General features: G+C 47.5%; 1 protein-coding gene across 2 annotated transcripts in view; it reads right to left on the reverse strand.

The window, feature by feature from the left end:
- The window catches only part of LOC134957550 (vitamin D3 hydroxylase-associated protein-like), a 181,824-nt gene extending 169,725 nt beyond the window's left edge, over positions 1 to 12,099 (reverse strand). The window contains exon 1 of one of the 2 annotated variants that reach the window (XM_063939531.1): positions 11,836 to 12,099. In XM_063939531.1, the coding sequence (XP_063795601.1) occupies positions 11,836 to 12,042 (207 nt within the window). In that variant the 5' untranslated portion in view covers positions 12,043 to 12,099. Of the gene's footprint in view, positions 1 to 10,904; positions 11,150 to 11,835 lie in introns of those variants that run through there. The other variant, XM_063939532.1, reaches the window with a different exon arrangement.
- Between the last annotated feature and the right edge of the window lie 6,233 nt (positions 12,100 to 18,332).

The raw sequence follows: 18,332 nt of genomic DNA on the forward strand, positions 1-18,332 counted from the left end.
TCTGAATCACTGAAGGGTCACTGCTCACTTCAATTTGCAAGAGCCATTCCAAAGGACACATGTTATCACTACCCCCCACAAGAAATTTACTTCAAAGGCCTCTCACACTGAGATCTTTCACACCTACACAACAGGAATTGGATTCTAACACCTCACCACAAGGCTGCTTTTAGTTTTGACTAAATCAGCAACAGGAAAAGCAGTTATTTTATTTACAGTATCACTTGTTTCAAATATACCCATTGTATTAAGGAGCAGCAATAGGTTACAGCAACAACGATTATAGCGATTACAATCTAAGATGGCGCCGCAGATGGCTGCCTCGGAGCTACGCAGCTCAGCCAAAATACCTGTTTCCCCTTGTTTTCCCTTGCCCTTGTCTACCCCACCGGTGACCAAATACAGCAGGGAAGCCCTCCTTAGTTGGAGCGCTCCCGAGGTGCTTACCACACGTTCGGGCCCGTCGGAGGGCGGATCAGCGGCCCTTGCAGCCCTCGCTGCCCTTGCTGCCCTGTGTGGCAAGGATGCAGACGTTGTGGACACCGAAGTGGATGACCGAGCGGCCGCGCCCCCCCCCCCCGCAGCCCAGGTGGCGACTGGCGGATGGATCACCGGCCCCGGAAAGAGAATGACGAAGGCCCTCATGTCGGCCCTAGTAGAAGGACCTGGACTCAGAGGAGAGGCTGTCGCGCAGGCGCCCTAGTGAGGTGGCGGCGAGGGCACCGGTCTGCACTACCCGCGATCCTGCTTTTGAATGTGCGCTCACTGGCAAACAAGTTCGACGAATTGTCCCTCCTTCTGGGCAGCGCAGGGTCAGGCATTACAGGGTCATCCGTCCTCTGCTTTACGGAGACGTGGCTGGACGACCATATTGCGGACAACCCGATGTCTCTGCCGGGCTTCAGTCTCTTCAGGGCCGATCGCTCCAAGGTTCTCTCAGGAAAAACGAAGGGTGGTGGCATCTGCTTCTACATCAACGACGGATGGTGCACCAATGTCACGATCATAGGCAAATCATGCAGCCCTCACCTGGAGATATCAACTGCAACCCCTTCTATTCCCCCCGGGAATTTGCCTCAATTGTCCTTGTGGGAGTGTACATCCCCCCCCTCGCCTGCGCGAACGAAGCCCTGCACCACCTGGCCATATGTATATCCGACATAGAACAAAAACACCCAGACTCTCTGCCTATAGTACTGGGTGACTTCAACAGAACTAACCTGAGCAAGGAGCTACCTAAGTACAAACAACAAGTCACGTGTCCCACTAGGGAAGGGCGCACCCTTGATCACTGCTACACTACCCTCAAGTATGCCTTCCGGTCTATCCCGCGTGCTGCACTCGGCCTATCTGACCACTGCCTTGTCCACCTACTCCCTACCTATACACAGAAGCTGAGAGCAGTTAAGCCTGTCATTAAGACTGTCAAGAAATGGACCAATGAGGCCAAGATGAAGCTCCAGGCCTGCTTTGACTGCACGGAATGGGGGGTCGTTGAAGCCTCTGCAACCGACCTGAATGACTTGACAGACACTGTCACATCCTACATCAGCTACTGTGAGGACATGTGTGTACCTACCAAGACTTACCGCATTTACAACAACAACAAGCCCTGGTTCAATGCCCAGCTCAGGCAACTTCGTCGAGCCAAAGAGGAGGCCTATAGCAGCGGTGACAGAGCACTATACAACCGTACTAGGAACTCTCTGACTAAAGGAATCAGGCTAGCAAAAAAGCGGTTTTCGGACAAGCTGACAAACGATCTCTCCACCAATGACCCCGTATCTGTATGGAAAGGAATGCAATCCATAACCAACTATAGGAAAACATCAAAGTCCACCGCCATGCACCAAGACCTTGCAGATGAACTGAACCACTTTTATTGCAGGTTCGCAAAAGAAGTCCCCTGCAACCCAAACAATCACCTCTACGATGCACCGAACACCGACGGCCAACCCCAGGCACTGCAAGTCACCCAAGAAGAGGTGGAGGCATTGTTCAAAAGGACCAAAACCAGGAAAGCTCCGGGTCCTGACGGAGTGTCACCATCTGCCCTAAGAGCATGTGCGGGTCAGCTCGCCCCCATATTCACCAAGATCTTCAATAAATCGCTGGAGCTACAGAAAGTCCCTTCCTGCCTCAAAAGGTCTACTATAGTCCCGGTCCCCAAGAAACCCACTATCACGAACCTGAACGACTACAGGCCGATAGCACTGACATCTGTGGTCATGAAAACGTTTGAGCGTCTGGTTTTGAATCACCTGAAAACTGTGACTGGCCCCCAACTGGACCCCCTGCAGTTCGCCTATCGCTCGAATCGGTGTGTCGAGGATGCAGTCAACCAGGGCCTGCACTACATTCTACAGCACCTAGACATTCCCGGTACCTACGCGAGGGTCCTGTTTGTCGATTTCAGCTCGGCCCTTAATACAATCGTCCCCAGCATCCTGCACCCCAAATTACTTCGCCTAGGGGTCCCAGAAGCTACCTGTTCCTGGATAATAGACTTCCTGACAGATAGGACACAGGTGGTGAAAGCGGGGGAATTCACCTCTCAAGCGCGGTCCATTAGTACAGGGGCCCCTCAGGGCTGTGTCCTCTCACCCCTGCTCTTCTCCCTGTACACAAATGACTGTACCTCAGAGGCGCAATCAGTAAGGATCATCAAATTCGCCGATGACACCACCGTCATCGGCCTCATCAAGGATGGGGACGAATCGGCCTATAGACGGGAAGTAGACCGGCTGGCCCAGTGGTGCATCCACAACAACCTTGACCTCAACCCCCTCAAAACTGTCGAGATGATAGTGGACTTCAGGAAGAAGTCATCTAGTGCACCTCCGCTAACGATTGCTGACAGTGTGGTATCGCTAGTGGACTCCTTCAAGTTTCTAGGGACCACAATCTCCAGGGACCTTAAATGGGGGTCCAACGCTGACGCCACTGTTGGGAAAGCGCAGCAGAGGTTGTTCTTCCTCAGGCAACTAAGGAAGTTCAACATCCCACAGAAGCTCCTGCTCCTCTTCTACTCCGCGATTGTGGAGTCGGTACTGTGCTCCTCGATACTCGTATGGTACAGCTCCGCCAGCGCGAGGGACAGATGCAGGCTCCAAAAGGTGGTCAGAACCGCAGAGAAGATCATCGGGGCCGACCTTCCCTCAGTCCAGGACCTGTACTTGTCCAGAGCTAAAAAGCGGGCAATGAAGATAGTAAAAGACCAGCTACACCCCAGCCACAGCATGTTTAACTTGCTTCCTTCAGGCAGGCGTTACAGGGCTGTCCCCGCCAGATCCACCAGAAGACTCAAAAGTTTCTTTCCCCAAGCGGTCCGCCTGCTGAAGTCCTGAACATTGACTGACTAGACGTACATGTAACTAACTTGTGTCCCTACGGTATACCTATCTGTGTAACTTTACTTGCCCCCCCCCCCACACACACACACACCTGCTTACCTGTTACCTACTTGGCTGTTGTATAGCAAACCGAAGACAAATTCCTAGTATACGTAAGTATACCTGGCCAATAAAGCTGATTCTGATTCTGATTCTGCATAGCTTTCAGCATCTGGTGATCTTGGGCATATCCAGTGTGGTGTGGCTGTAGATTTTCTTTCACTACACCAATGAATATAGACTTGCCATATTTGGTGATAAATGCGCGCTAAGGAAGGTTTCCTTGCTCTGAACACTGTTTGAAAGTATCCTCTTGACCTCAGGATAGAGGTTTCAATGGCCACGCTGTCAAAGACAGTCGATCCACATGTCTGCGATAACCAGGACCCTGCATTAGTAGGTCTGAACATTGAGGGAGCAGAAGTAGAGCATCCATTGCCATTCTCTGCTGGTCTTCCTGTTTAAACTTTCTCACCACCCTGGGTAATAGGGTAATTAGAGGAAAATCCATCCGCTAGATGTAGGTCCTGTCCTATCTCACCGATAAGGCATCCACAACGATCGCTCTGGGATCCTTTGTTCTTGACCCGTATGTGAGCACTTTGTTGTTCAACCAAGACGCTATGAGATATATCTCTAACAAGCACCTTTTGTTTTTAGAATCCGGAAGATCTCTGGGCATAGCGCCCATTTACTTCCGTGAATGGTGTGTCGACTTGAAAAAGTCCGTTTCCCGTTTAGGATTCCCGGAATGAGAACGGCGGACAAGGTTGGATGATGAAGTCCTGCCCACTTAGGTATGTGACTTACCTTCTTCATCACTTTTTCGGCTGAGAGTTCCTCCCTGATGTTGTGGTACACTACTGCCGTCGCTTTGTCCGAGCGGAAATGGACTGGTTTTCACTGAAGACTGTCCTGTGCCTACACTGGTGCCCTGTATATGGCCCGAGGTTTCAAACTTTATCGATAGACAGCTTTTTGGGAACACAATCTTCCTGACACTGATCCTAGTGTCAGAATATTCCCAATCTGATATCAAAAGGATTTCCCTTTGTCCAGCTGGGATATCTGTAGCCACCAGGCTAACGACCTCCTTACTTTTATCGTAAGTACCATAGTCCATCTTTACTATCTGATGCAATCCATTACACCTTGTATTCCCAGCTGGTCCCTCCAGGTACCAACCAGTGCCAAAGTGCTGATCTTCCATGATCCAATGAAATCTGGGCATATCCAGTGTGGTGTGACTGTAGATTCTACTTGGTAAGAATTAGACACTTCAGAGACCTAGAATGGAATTATGCATACTCCCTCCTGTAGATGCAGATACCATCAAACCCATCCCCGCATTGCTGCATGAATGGATACCATTTGACTGTGTGGCGAGTCCTGAATCTTGTTGCGAGGTAAAATATTACTCTCTGCAGACCTGCTCCAGTACAGCCTTCAAGTGAGTCATCCGATGTGACGAAACTGGAGACGATTTTCCCCAAGTTATGAGTCACTTGCCCCTGCAAACACATTATTGCTTTTGCCGATGACAAAGAGCAATCTCTGTGACTGTGCCAGGATTAAAAGTCTAGGTATGGGAAAAACCTTAACCCCTGCTGCGGAGATAAGGTATTATTACCCCCATATTCCTGGTAAATACTCTGGGGACTGTGGCTAACCTAAAGGGTAAGGCCTAGAACGGAAAATGCTGTCTGGAGGATAGCAAACCTTGGATAACACTGATGGACAGTGGTCTATGAACATGTAGGTAAGCATCCTGTATATCCAGGGATACCATAAAAACCCCTGGCTCCATGCCACACATAAGGAACGTAACAATTTCATGTTTCCAAATGCATTTGTTCAGCATTTTAGGATTGAACCTGAGCCGAAATGACCCATTTGGCTTCCGACTCAAACCAGGTTGAAGTAAAACCTTGTCCTTGTTTGCCCGAGGAACTGGAATGACTATTCCTGCCCGAAGCAATTTGTGACCTGCTTCTTGCAAAGCCATGGCCTTCGTCTCTAGCGTAACAGGCTGTCTTGAAGGCAAAAACATAACTAGAGATACCATGCCAGATCTGTGTGACCTGAGGAAGTCAGCCCCCCAACATGGGGTCTCCCAGGCTGAGCCCACACCATCAGACTGATGGTTTAATTTTTCTACAGCACCTAGTATTCCCCGATGGTCTCCCATCTGAGTACTAACCAGGCCCAATACTGTAGATCTTCTGGTAGCCCAATTTTTTCCTAGTGTCCGACTTGTTAGATACCAAAAAGGGCTGAAATGCAGAACTTTAGGTTTGAACTGTATGTGGAAAGAACCTGACCTTCTTGGAGTCTGCTCCAGACTCCAGAATATCTGTCAATTCTTACCAAAAAGAATATTTAAAAAAAAAAAAGACAATGATTCCAAAACCTCCTAGATTCTGAATCAGCTTCCACGTACCCAGCTAAACTGCTCTACGAGCAGGTATAGTTAGCACTGATGCCCCGGAGTAATATCTTGCCCATATCCAATGCTTCCAGGAACATTGCAGTTTTTTATATGAGTGTGGCCGGAGAGACTAGCCAGCCACACGTGTAATGGCGTCTGCGGCACTGAAGGGGTTAACCCTCGTGCCCAGCGCCATGTTGCGGACTGTTTAAAAGTTTGTTGAATCATGTGTTTTACTTTTAACATGTCATATGTAGTGCTCTGTGCACTATTGCAGGAATGCATGTTTAACTGTATTTATTTTATATTCAAGATGTGGTCATCTGTATATTTAAAGAGGAAAATGCACTTCCTATCAGAGAGGTGTGAAGGACAATACCTTTTGATGTGTAAGTTCCTTAGAGAGAGATGCTAATCACTGGGTCTATTAGCTTGGAACTTGTTTCATGTACCTGATTTAATTGACATACAAACGACCTATGCAGGAAGGAAGACTGTTTGTATTGTAGCCATTCCTGTTGTAATCTTAAACACTGGGATTGCCTGGAGATGTGAATGACCAGAAACATCTGTATTTTGAAGCTATGTGATAAATGTATCAATAGTGAATGTTAATCTGATACCAAACGTTGTCTGGGTGACAGGAAGGAGGATATTGTTTTATTGCACTTATATCCTTGTAAAATGTAATTTATTGGTATTTTGTAAAATAACCTGATTGGTTGGAGAAGACAGGGAGGGCTTACCCCTCTGTGATACTGTGTGGAAAACTGACATAAAAAGGAGACCTGCGTGCCTCCAGAGTGTATTGTAACATCTTCTTCTGCTGAAAACATCTTGATTGTATGCTGTTGCCCCTAGCAATAGGGAGGAGCCTTTTTAAAGGTTATTTGAGCAATAAACACCTTTGCCTCAAGAAGACTGCTTCATCTTGTGACCTACAGGGTTAGGCCAAACCTAGCCCCGTCCTCCGGCTGTCCAGGGAAGCACCTAGCGTCTCCAAGCTCCGCCTTCCGCCAGCTACCGGTAGAGGCCTAGCAAGTGGCTAGAGGGGATTCGTCAACACCACACAGCTGTGGTAAGGCAGTGCGTCGGCACATACAGAGCAGAACCGTGGTTCCAAACGCCACGGCAGGTTAGGAGTTTGGTGGTGGCAGCGAGAACCCGCCCACAGCGCAGTGGGTGGAGTCAGTAACAGGCGGTTACTGACGGTAAGCGGGAATCCCCTATGTGGTCAGGCCTCGTGCGGCTTGACCTTCCATTCTGTGCGCAGTCAACGGGACGCGGCGAGTGCTTCCGTACGGTACCGTCCTGTCACAATGAGCTATATGAGATTCTTGCTCTACTGAAAAATCTCCTTTCATTGCATCAGCCCAGGCAACCACTGCCTTTGTCATTCAAGCCGAAGCCAAGGCTTGGCCTCATGACTGCCCTAGACAGAAAAAAATATGTTTTTTTTTTAAACCCATCCACTCTCCTGTGATGTTGAAAGCAAAACTAATGTAGATTATTTGTATCTACTTTAGGAGCCACCTCTTTTTTTTTTTTTTTTTTTAAACAATCCCCAGCTGGACGTGGATCATTGGAATTTCATTTCTTAGGAATTCTAAATTCTAATTGGGCGTAGCCCAAGCCTCTTCATGATTTCCGTCAGCTGATATGACCCTGGAAACTCAGGTTTTGGAATGTTTAAACACAGGTGCCTTGGTTTTTAACACAGGCTCTGCTGTATCCTCTAAGGATAAGATGGCTTCATTGCTTTAATTAGCTCAGCTATATTCCAGAGCTGAGACCTACCTCTTTCATATGATGAAGTAGAATAAATTGGGCTTTCATCTTCTGATGACTCTAAACAATGTGTAGCCTGTGAGGGTGAAGGTTTACGTACCACTGGTCCTGAGAAACTACTGCATGTAAGGGCTAATAGTGTAACCCTATCCCTGATACCGGATTTTTGGAGGATTATCCATTTAACTTATTGGATAAAGCTTGTGCAAAGATATCCGAAGGTGGATACACTTGTACCTGCATCCGCTTTGTATCGTTGCCAAGCTAAAACATTATGCATACAAGCCACCCCTAACCAGATCATAAGAGGATAATACAGCTTTGTAAAACAAACATGGTATGAGTGTCCTCACCATTGCCACTTTAATACATGGTAAATAATCAGCATTTACACAGTGTACTACACAATTTTGTGACTGTAATCACTTTAACCTTTTTTCTTTAAAATGATATCCATCTGACCCTACTTATGCACCAGCATTGAGGATCTGCAAAACAAACTGACAAACATATAGTAAAGTCAGCATCATACTAGCAGTCAGTCACATGTTATACATTAGTATAATAAGCAATATGAGTACATCATCAACTACAATAATATTTTAAGCATGTAGGAGAACACATTTACTGAATCATGTTTAACAGATCTAACGTATTCAGACGCAATGCGAAAGAAACAACAGTAATAGTATACAGACTCATATGCAACATGCACTTATCTAACTATTCATACTCAAAAGGTAGATAGAGATTTAGTGCTGTATTTCCCGTACTCAGTAGAGTGGGATACAGGGTGACTCACCCTGCTTCCAAGATCGATCATACGTTAGCGAACGCTGAGTGGATCCAGATGCTACTAGTGTACACTGCCGCTCCCTGTACCTAGTGAACACAGATGCTCCGGTCACACAGCCACCTATGCTGCGACTGGATCCACTCATGGTAGCGCTCAGTGAACACAGACGCACCGGTCACACAGCCGCCTATGCTGCGACCAGGTCCCCTCGTGGTAGCAATCAGTGAACACAGACGCACTAGTTACACAGCCGCCTATGCTGCGACCATGCCCCCTCGTGGTAGCATTTGGGACAGAAGTGAGGAAACAGTTCATGGCGGGAGACTCGACGGAAACTGGTCATGAACCGGGGAGAGGGGCGACCAGGAGAGCGTCCGACTCCTCCTGCTGACATCAACCCTAGGGATCGCGGCCTCATACTATTCCTGGAGCCTCTGATCCCTAAGGCCTATTGCTGGAGCCCCCGTGGTGGCGGTGCGTCAGCTACTGTTTGCTAGTCTCCTCCCAAAACAGTGCGGCTGTGTCCGTATTCCTCTTCTAAGCGGAACCGATGCCTTACCTTCTCCCCGTGCTCCGGCCACAGCCTGGTAACGTCTGATGGACCTGCTATTATATCCGACACAAACGCCCACAGAAACAGCACTGTACTCGTGGGTAAGCGTTGTTGCGACCTTGTAGAGAGTTGTTGGAGTGACTCTTTATAATATGCGTATAAGACACTGTTTAGAAAGATCATTCAAAAAAATAGTAAGACTATAAAAATAAAATAAGAAACCTTAGGGCTGCTAAAAAACAGCAGCCCTCTGACCATGGTCCGGCTCCTGCCGCACCAAACAAAAAACTGGTTTACCTGAGCCAGGGGGCGGGGATATATGGACGGGCCCATTGCATGCTGGGAGGCCGGAAAGCTTTGTTTGATTGGTGCAAATCCACTGTCGTTCCATCATATCCCATAGTTATCCTGTGGATAACCTGTGGAGCCTGCCGGAGAAATGGAAGATATTTCTAACATACTTTTTGTATGTTTCATATACTTTATACAGTCAAAACTGTGGTGCACATGTTAGTGTGACAGGAAAGGCTCTGGCTCACCTGCCTCACCCCACCGCATGTCACTGATGTATATGGTATATTGCAAGAAAATATCTGTGAATCCAACGGTACGGTAACTCGGAACATCTCACCTCAGCCATATGAATAGAGTTTGTGTGATCCCTGTGCAGCAGTCACTGAAAGGGATAATCCATATTTGCCTACTTTTGAAAAAGCATTTCAGGGAGATTGTGAAATTAACACCTATAAGCGCGGACGTGTGCTGCTGCATCTGATAGGCGTGTCATGAAAATGACTTACATCAAAATGGAAATGAGCCCCAAAGTTAGTATACTGTATACACATATACTGTAAGTGGCCATGAGAAACCTTATTTAAAATGAATGTAGCCATAGGGATCATTGTGCCTTAACCAATACAGGAAAATGGCCCCATTTGAATGTATATATCTCTAATTTATCTTTTCCTCAAGAATGTAACAGCTATATAATGGGGGTAAGGTAAAATCAGGGAGATTGCTGGTCTATTCAGGGAGTCAGGGAGATTGCTGTTATTTCAGGGAGTCTCCTGCACAATGAGGGAGGGTAGGCAACTCTGGGTTAATCTCTGCAGCTTGTCACTCAATTTACATTGTTGCTCTTTTATTTTTGCAGAGCTGGGAGTTGTAACCCACAGACCAGCTGCAATAATTACTCTTCTACATAACACAGCCAACACTTCTATATTCCTGTATAGTGGCTGTAATTCTCAGTATATGTCACTGACAGCTGCACAGTACCACTTGTGTAATCCTTTGTAAAGCATGTACTTCTCAGTATAACTCACTGACAGCTTCACCACAGCACTTCTATAATACTGTATACTGGATGTAATTCTACAGTATTACAGAAGTGCTCCCTATATTATATGGTGGCCACTACAATGCTCTCTGTATTATCTGGCTGTAATGGCGATGTTCTCTATATTATTTAGAAGTCACTGAGCTGTTCCCTGTATTATATGGAGGTCACTGATGTTCTCTGGTTTAAACATACCTCCCCAACTTTCTGTTGGCTAAATAGGGACATCCTCGCGCGCTGAATTAGGGGACAAGGGTTCGTGGATGGAAGCTTGGCCTTACTGGTAGGGGACGCGATTTCAGACCACGCCCTTATTTTCATCAGTATGGGGGCATGAACAGCGCTCAGTGAGCTGCTGTCCATGCCCCCTGTCCCTCTCTGTCGGGGAATAGACGCTGTGGGCATGCGCACAGCATCTATTCACTGCTGCTCTGCTCAGAGAAAATTAATACCAAAATTAGCTAAAGGAACTCATGTTGACATTTTCATGTGCCGACCTTTCCCATGTCGACTTTTTGTCAATGTTGACCTTTTGGGGTCGACCTAGGTACTGTCAACCTAATACCTGTCGACCTTGTATACCACAACCCCTGTATACCATATAGTACCTGTTTCTTATAATCTACAACGTGTTTCTCCATCAGATGAAGGGCCTCCTCTCTCTGCTTCTGTGCCCGGTCTATCTTCGTGCTGCAGCGAATATAGTCTATACATTTTAGAATCACAGCGGATGCCACGAGGCAGCAGAAAGTGGAGAGAAACAAGTGATTCACAGCAAAATCAACCAGGGACCAGAGCATGTTGATGGGGCTATTCCTCAGGACAAGTCTGAGCTCTCAGTCCTGCGAGCAGCTCTACTACCTCCCAGAGCTCAGTGACCAAACCTGACACCACCAAGTGCTTAGTGGTCTACGCTGGACATGTGGGACCCCACCCTCTGGTCCAGGAAGACCAGGGAATGATCTTCTGATATCAGAAACAGTTCTGCACTCACTGACGAGAAACTGTATTTTTTTTAGCTTAAGTTTTGAGAGAGTTTGGAAATTTTGATAAATGAGTATTTGGATTTGGAAACTACGGAGACTGACTGTGTACTATATGTGGATAGAACTGGTCATCTAACATCTACTGCCAAATATCTGTGACAGCTGGGGGCACCTGTGATCGCACTTCATTTTCCCCGGATCTAATCTAAGTATTAAGTTCAGGATCAGCTCTCCATAAATATAGATGAAGGGGACAGAAGTGCACCCTCCACAAAGATCTTAACCCTTCTGTTGCTGATATATTCAAAGTGGACGGTACCAGTATTTTACGAGTTAAGAGACAATTACCTTACTTTCAATGTTTTCTACTAAAGGAAAAATATATGCAACTACTGTATGTGTTCATTTATTTTAGAATTTCCCTGATTATGGAAAGAGGATGGGGAAGGGGGTTCTATTTACCATGCATGGATAAGGTCATGTTAATTACCCTCTGCCCTCTGTCTGGTTCAAGTAATAAGATAAATGGAACAGAAGATTTTGCACAACATACCCGAGTCTTACTGCGAAGAGTCATCTTCTCCATCATCTCCAGAGCGTTGTCTCTCTGAGTTTGCGCTCTCTTGATCTTCATCTTGGTCCTTTTCTCGCTCATCCATCGTAAAAACAGAACGGCCCCGACTAGGCCCAGGAGAAGAGTCACAAACGTAAGATCGACTAAGAATTCGGGCAGCAGGTAGCAGAGTATCTTCAGGAGCATGGTGGCTGCAGCCAGCCGGGTCCCCTATCACTGAACGTCTGACATAGAACTGTCTGCACATAGCTCAGACCAAGAAGCTGAGGAGACAGCACAAATCCTGGCCTGGATCCCAGCACTGAGGGAAATGACAGGGTCCAGCTTAATAAGAAACTGGAAACTGAACAGTGTTTTTTTTTTATGTTGGAAATTAATGGAATGTTCTTATTTTTCTTCTGTCATAGAGTATTCTCACACTCCTTTGTGGAACTTGTATCATCGGAATCGTCCATTACAGCTCCTTGACCACTTCTGGTGTGCCCACATACTGTAGGATATAACCGCAGCCAGCTGTTTGTGGACACAGTTGCATCCCATGCAACCATGTCAACTGCTCCAACCCCAACGATCTCCTCCAACCCCCGGCATTGATACAGTAGTCTGTGACCATCAATATCACATTAAAATTTGCACCCCAGAATGGCATACAAGAATGCAAGTGCCAGACATTAAAGTTAAAATCCTCTGCAAAGATTGGGACTGAAGTTCCCCTCTGAACACTACTGCTTTTCACACGCTTTGCACATTATTTTAGTGTCACCCAAATGTACTAAAGGGCAATTGAAGGAAAATTTATAAATTTCTCCTCCAAGCCCTAAAAATTGCAATTTTTTAGTAAACAGATCACATTTCCCATACTTGTAATGGTAAATGCGATCTCTCCGAGTTTACAAAAAAAAATATCTAAAAAAAAAATAAAGGAGGGAGTCTTGTGATAATAACGCTATCGTGAGATAACATTATGAGGGCTTACCAATGGTTCTCCGACACCTACACAGCCTTGTTTCCCTGCAGATAGTGAAGGCTGAGCTCGGATCTGACTGTTGTAATCTGCAATGTGTGTCTGATGGTCACACAGGCTGATCACTGTATTACAAAAAAAAGCTAAAAAAAGCTACAAATTAATAGTAATACTTACCTGCACCCAGGAACTGGTGATTGGTGATCTGGTGAGGGCAGCCAGTCATCTGATCACTGTGCTCCTGCTGTTTCTCCCTGTGCAGTAAAGTGATGCTGTGAAGCCGGCATCTCACTTTTCAGTACCGGGTGGTCACACCGGACCACCAATCAATGGTCGTGGCAAATAAGGTCAAGGAGGATAGGGAGGGGTATTGGGGGTGTCACAGAGGGGGAGGGATAGCCATTAGCGGCAGCCGCACATAGGGGGTAATTCTGAGTTGATTGCAGCAGGAACTTTGTTAGCAGTTGGGCAAAACCATGTGCACTGCAGGGGAGGCAGATATAACATGTGCAGAGAGAGTTAGATTTGGGTGGGTTATTTTGTTTCTGTGCAGGGTAAATACTGGCTGCTTTATTTTTACACTGCAATTTAGATTGCAGATTGAACACACCACACCCAAATCTAACTCTCTCTGCACATGTTATATCTGCCTCCCCTGCACTGCACATGGTTTTGCCCAACTGCTAACAAAATTCCTGCTGCGATCAACTCAGAATTACCCCTATAATGCGGTCACACAATCAGGGTATTTTTCATGAAAAATTCCCAGAGAAGTGCGGTAAGTGGATTCACTGGGACAGAGCTTCCTCGCAAACACTGTCCCTGCATGTGATAATTGACACGTCCCTGTATTCAATTATCGCGATGCGATTTTGGTCAAATTTATCATAACCCATCTGCATCTGAGATGTGGTTTGTGATAAACAGACCTGTAAATATGGTAGTCATTACACCAAACTGGAAAGTATTTCTAAACCTCACTGGCATGTCTTGCAGAAAGACTCTATTTTATTGAATGTTTTACCTGACAAACCAAGTTTTATCTACAAAAAAGCAGTAAAAAAAAAAAAAAAAAAGCCTGGTTAAAAGTGCCTTAGGCTACAACACCATGAATCCAATAAGAACCAAAGAATCCCACAGGTGTGGGAGTAGCAACGTGCAAAAAATTTATCTAAAATCATACAATTTAATGGGACAGGTAAAACTCACTCGCACATTAAGGGCATTGAAAAAAAGGATGTCTGAACACCTACAAAACATCAAACAGGCTTAGAGACTTAGTGGGACATTTACTAAGCAATGATAAAAGCGGAGAAGTGAGCCAGTGGAGAAGTCCAGTCAACCAATCAGCAGCTCTGTATCATTTTATAGTATGCAAATTACAGATGTTTCTTCAGTGCTGATTGGTTGCCATGGGCAACGTCTCCACTGGCTCACTTCTCCGCTCTTATCACTGCTTAGTAAATGTCCCCCTAAGGGACTAATTCAGACCCTGTCGCAAGTGTACAAAAATTGCTATGTAGTAATTTTTAGACCTGTGCGCACGCGCGTACGTCGGTACACGCATGTGCAAGGTCCTAAACTGCATTCTCTTCAGAATGGAGTTTAAGACCTGGAGGGGGGCGGGAACATGGCGTCAACGCTCCATTTAAGGGGCGCTGTCAGGACAACGCAGGCATGTCCGGACCGTTGCTGGGGCGGGTCGTGGCGGCTGTGTGATGTCACACGCAGTCGCTGCGATTCAAAACATGGCGTGTAGCCGTCTGCCTTCTAGGCTGCATACGCAGAGGGCTACTCGAACCATGCGAAAGCATCGCTGCCGTGTGATGCTTTTGCATCTCTGTGGGCGTGAGGGCAGGACCTGGCATGCGGGACGGACTTGCCCTGTGCTGGGCATCTCCCTGCATGTCAGAGAAAATTATCGTAGATGTGCGTTTTTTCACACAACAGCAATCTGGTCTGAATTAGGCCCTTAAGCCCAGTACCCACGGGCCGATGCGGGAGAGATGTGTGCTGAGCGAACCGCTCAGCACACATCTCTCCTGCCGCTCAGCACAGCGCGATCTGTGCTGAGCGTGCGGGGGGAGACGGGGGGGCCGCTCATTTCACCCAGCGGGTGAAGTGAGCGACCCGCTAGATTGGCCTGCATGCAGGCCAATCTCGCAGCAGCGATAGCGATGTGCGGGGCCGCGCATCGCTATCGCCGAGGGGGCTACACACGGAGCGATCATGCCGATATTCTAAGCAATCTAGTCAGATTGCTTAGAATATCGCTCCGTGAGTACCCCCCTTTACTCTATAACCTACCATTTTAGGAAAGTACATGGAAGCTCCACCAAGTTCATTAGAAACTTCATGGGAACAAAAAATGTCAAAACCACTTGGATAAAAACTGTGAAGAAGCGATAAGACATGGCTATACAATCTTAAAACCCTCATTCCAGAATGGCTAAACAAAGACTTTGAACGCAAATGATTCCTTTAAGCCTTTATCTGAAGAAACAGTAGTTACACCTTCTGCCACCTTTTGATACAGTTTTCTATTTTCATTTTTATATCCATGATATCTTACTCATTTTTTAAATTCATGCTTAAAAATGTTTTTGCCATTTTTTTAATATATGTTTTGGAATTCTGTTTTATAGAGGCAACACGCTTATTTTAAGTTAGGCACACAGGGTGTTTCCGGAATCGCCCTGTATGCATCTCAATGTAGAACACTGGGATCGTAACTATTTAAGCATTTATTTGCATTATTATCACTGAGCCCACCCAGAAGAGTCCATGGCATTGCCACTAATATGGAATCTCTGAAATCCTACCTACTCCTAGACCCAAGGAAAGGATCAGCCCAACCAGGTCCCAAGGACACAAAGTTCATTCTGTCTCTTTGTCCCATGACCTGAAAAGCAAGGCCGCGACTTGGACAGGGTATGACAGACATCCGACCCATCAACCATAAGGCCAGAAGGGTAGATGTGGACCTCCACCATCCGCTGAGATATGTGCCATGCGCATCCATTAAGTTCTATATTGTCATTACGGCAATTTCTGGGAATAACGACCTCGCCTTAAAATGCAATATTTCTCTGTAACCACCTGTAATGGTTTCTCTAATGTATTCTGTACTATTCAGAGACAATGTGGCTGGACCTCTACACAGGAGGCATAACTATCCGCTCCTGCAACACTGCCACCACATCTCCCAGTGCGTTGCGTTACTGCAGTGCGCACCCTAGGAAAGTACACCATAAAGGGGCATAGCCACTCCCCCTACAGAAGTTACACCCGGTACACGCGCTCGCCCAATGTTTTGTCAGCCCTGACTATATCAAACACTATGTATAATAGTTCAGCTTTGTAAATGGCAAAGCAATAAAAAATAGCGGTCCAAATAATTTGATTTGGGATTTACCACCCACCCGCGGCACCCCTTCAAGTGCTTTGCAAATCTCTAAACTGCCACAGAAGCCACTTTGGGAATTACTGCTGTAGCGCTTTCCAATGGTTCTAGCCACATTATATAAAAGGGAAATAATATTAAATGCAAAAACACTCCTGGTTTTGCATTTAATATGAATGCCCTTTTAAAACCCATGGTCAAAACCACCAAAAAGTGATGGCTTTGAAAGCTGTCACTTTGTAAATAAAACCTTTGTTATACCCCTTTCAGACAGAGAAAAGAACCCGGTAATTTCCCGGCTCCTGAAGGGTCGACCCAGGATTTTTTTCTGTCTGAAAGGGTCAACACGGGACTGAGTTCCCGGGACTTCTACTCAGGAATTTACCTGGGTTTTTCCCGGCTCTTACACGGGTTGCCGGCTGTCTGAAAGGGTCCGACCCGGTATTTTAGAAACTGGTCGCGGCTGGCGGTGCTAATTGGCTGAGCTGGCGGGGCACTGGCGATTGGCTGAGCAGCAGGGTCTCTCTGATTGGCTGAGCGGGCGTGGCACTGGCGCTGGCGTCTGAGGTCATCTTTATGCTGCAGGGGAGATGCAGGGAGACAGCATGGCACATTGGAAGGAGTAAGAAATCAGGGAGCTGCATTCTGTGAGAGGGGAGGAGGAGATCCGGAAGCAGATCACTGGGACAGTGAAGGACGCCACAGTGTACACCAACTCGGCCATGGCTAATGCAATGCTGTGATCAGTCACCACCCACTTTCATGACCTCATCTCTGTGTGCCATAAAAACAGTCCATTTTTTATGACACACAAGTCTATTGCAGGGCAGACACGGGTTCTGTCTGAAAGGGGGCGACCCGGGAATTTACCGGGTTTTTTGTGCTGTGTGAAAGGGGGTAAGGGACTGTAACCCGGGTTTTTCCCGGGAACACAAACCTGTGAAAAATCCGGGTTTTTGAGATTTTTCTGTCTGAAAGTGGTATTATAAATGATTTTCTAATCTGGTGGTTTAAATTTATTTACACTAAGCTAAGTAAATAACACTTAACTAGGTGCTTCATCGCGCCCTACGGGCGCTCTTCACACCGTCGCAAGGGGCTACGCCCCCTTAACCCTTGCATGCCTTTCTGGGGTTTAATATTTGTATTATATGGAGTATTACCTGCATTCCTTTGTTAGTGGTTAATATTGCACAATGAAAGGGCGTGCGATGGTGAAGGAGGCGCAGCCCCTTGCGATGGCGTGAACAGCACCTGCAGGGCACGATGTACAGAATGTAGCGGGTGCGGGGGGGACTGCCGATGGTGTCTGTAGATGCTGCGGGTGGAGGGGAGGCAGAAGTGGGGGTGGGGCCCGGATGGGGAAGGTTCGGGAGGTGCTGCGCGTGGGGGAGGGGCAGAGGAGTGGGGGATGCAGATGGGGGAGGGGTCCGGAGGCACTGCAGGTGGGGGAGGGGCAGGGGTGCCACGGGTGGGAGAGGGGCAGGTGTGGGGATGTTGTGGATGGGTGAAGGGTTCCGGAGGTGCTGTGGGATGGGTGTGCCGGGGGTTGGGTAGGGGACCGCAGGCACCATGGGTAGGGTAGGGGCAGGTACGGGTGTTGCGGCGGATGGGAAAGGAGGTCCGGAGGTGCTGCAGGTGGTGGAGGGGCAGGTGCGGGGGTGCCATTGGTGGGGGAGGGGTGGGTGAGGGGGGGACCGCTGATGGAGGAGGGTGTCTGCAGATGCTGCGGGTGGAGGGGGGCAGGTGTGGGGGGAGACGTATAAGGGGGGTGAATGGTGGAAGGGGCCTGGAGGTGCTGTGGGTGGTGAAGGGGTGGAGGAGTGGGAGCCACGGGTGGTGTAGGGGGTCTGGAGGCACAGCATGTGGGGGAGGGGTGGAGTGCCGCATGTGGTGGAGGGGAAGGTGCGGAGGGTATGCAGTAACAGGGCCAGGACAGGGGTGACAGGGTCAGTACAGGGTTGACGGGGCCAGGACAGGGGTGACGGTGCCAGGACAGGGGTGACGGGGCCAGGACAGGGGTGACAGGGCCAGGACAGAAATTATAGGGACAGGATAGGGGTGACAGGGCCAGGGTAGGGGCGGCAGGACCAGGACAGGGTTGACGGG

Source organism: Pseudophryne corroboree, chromosome 9 (assembly GCF_028390025.1).
Source record: "Pseudophryne corroboree isolate aPseCor3 chromosome 9, aPseCor3.hap2, whole genome shotgun sequence".
Classification (NCBI taxonomy): Eukaryota; Metazoa; Chordata; class Amphibia; order Anura; family Myobatrachidae; genus Pseudophryne; species Pseudophryne corroboree.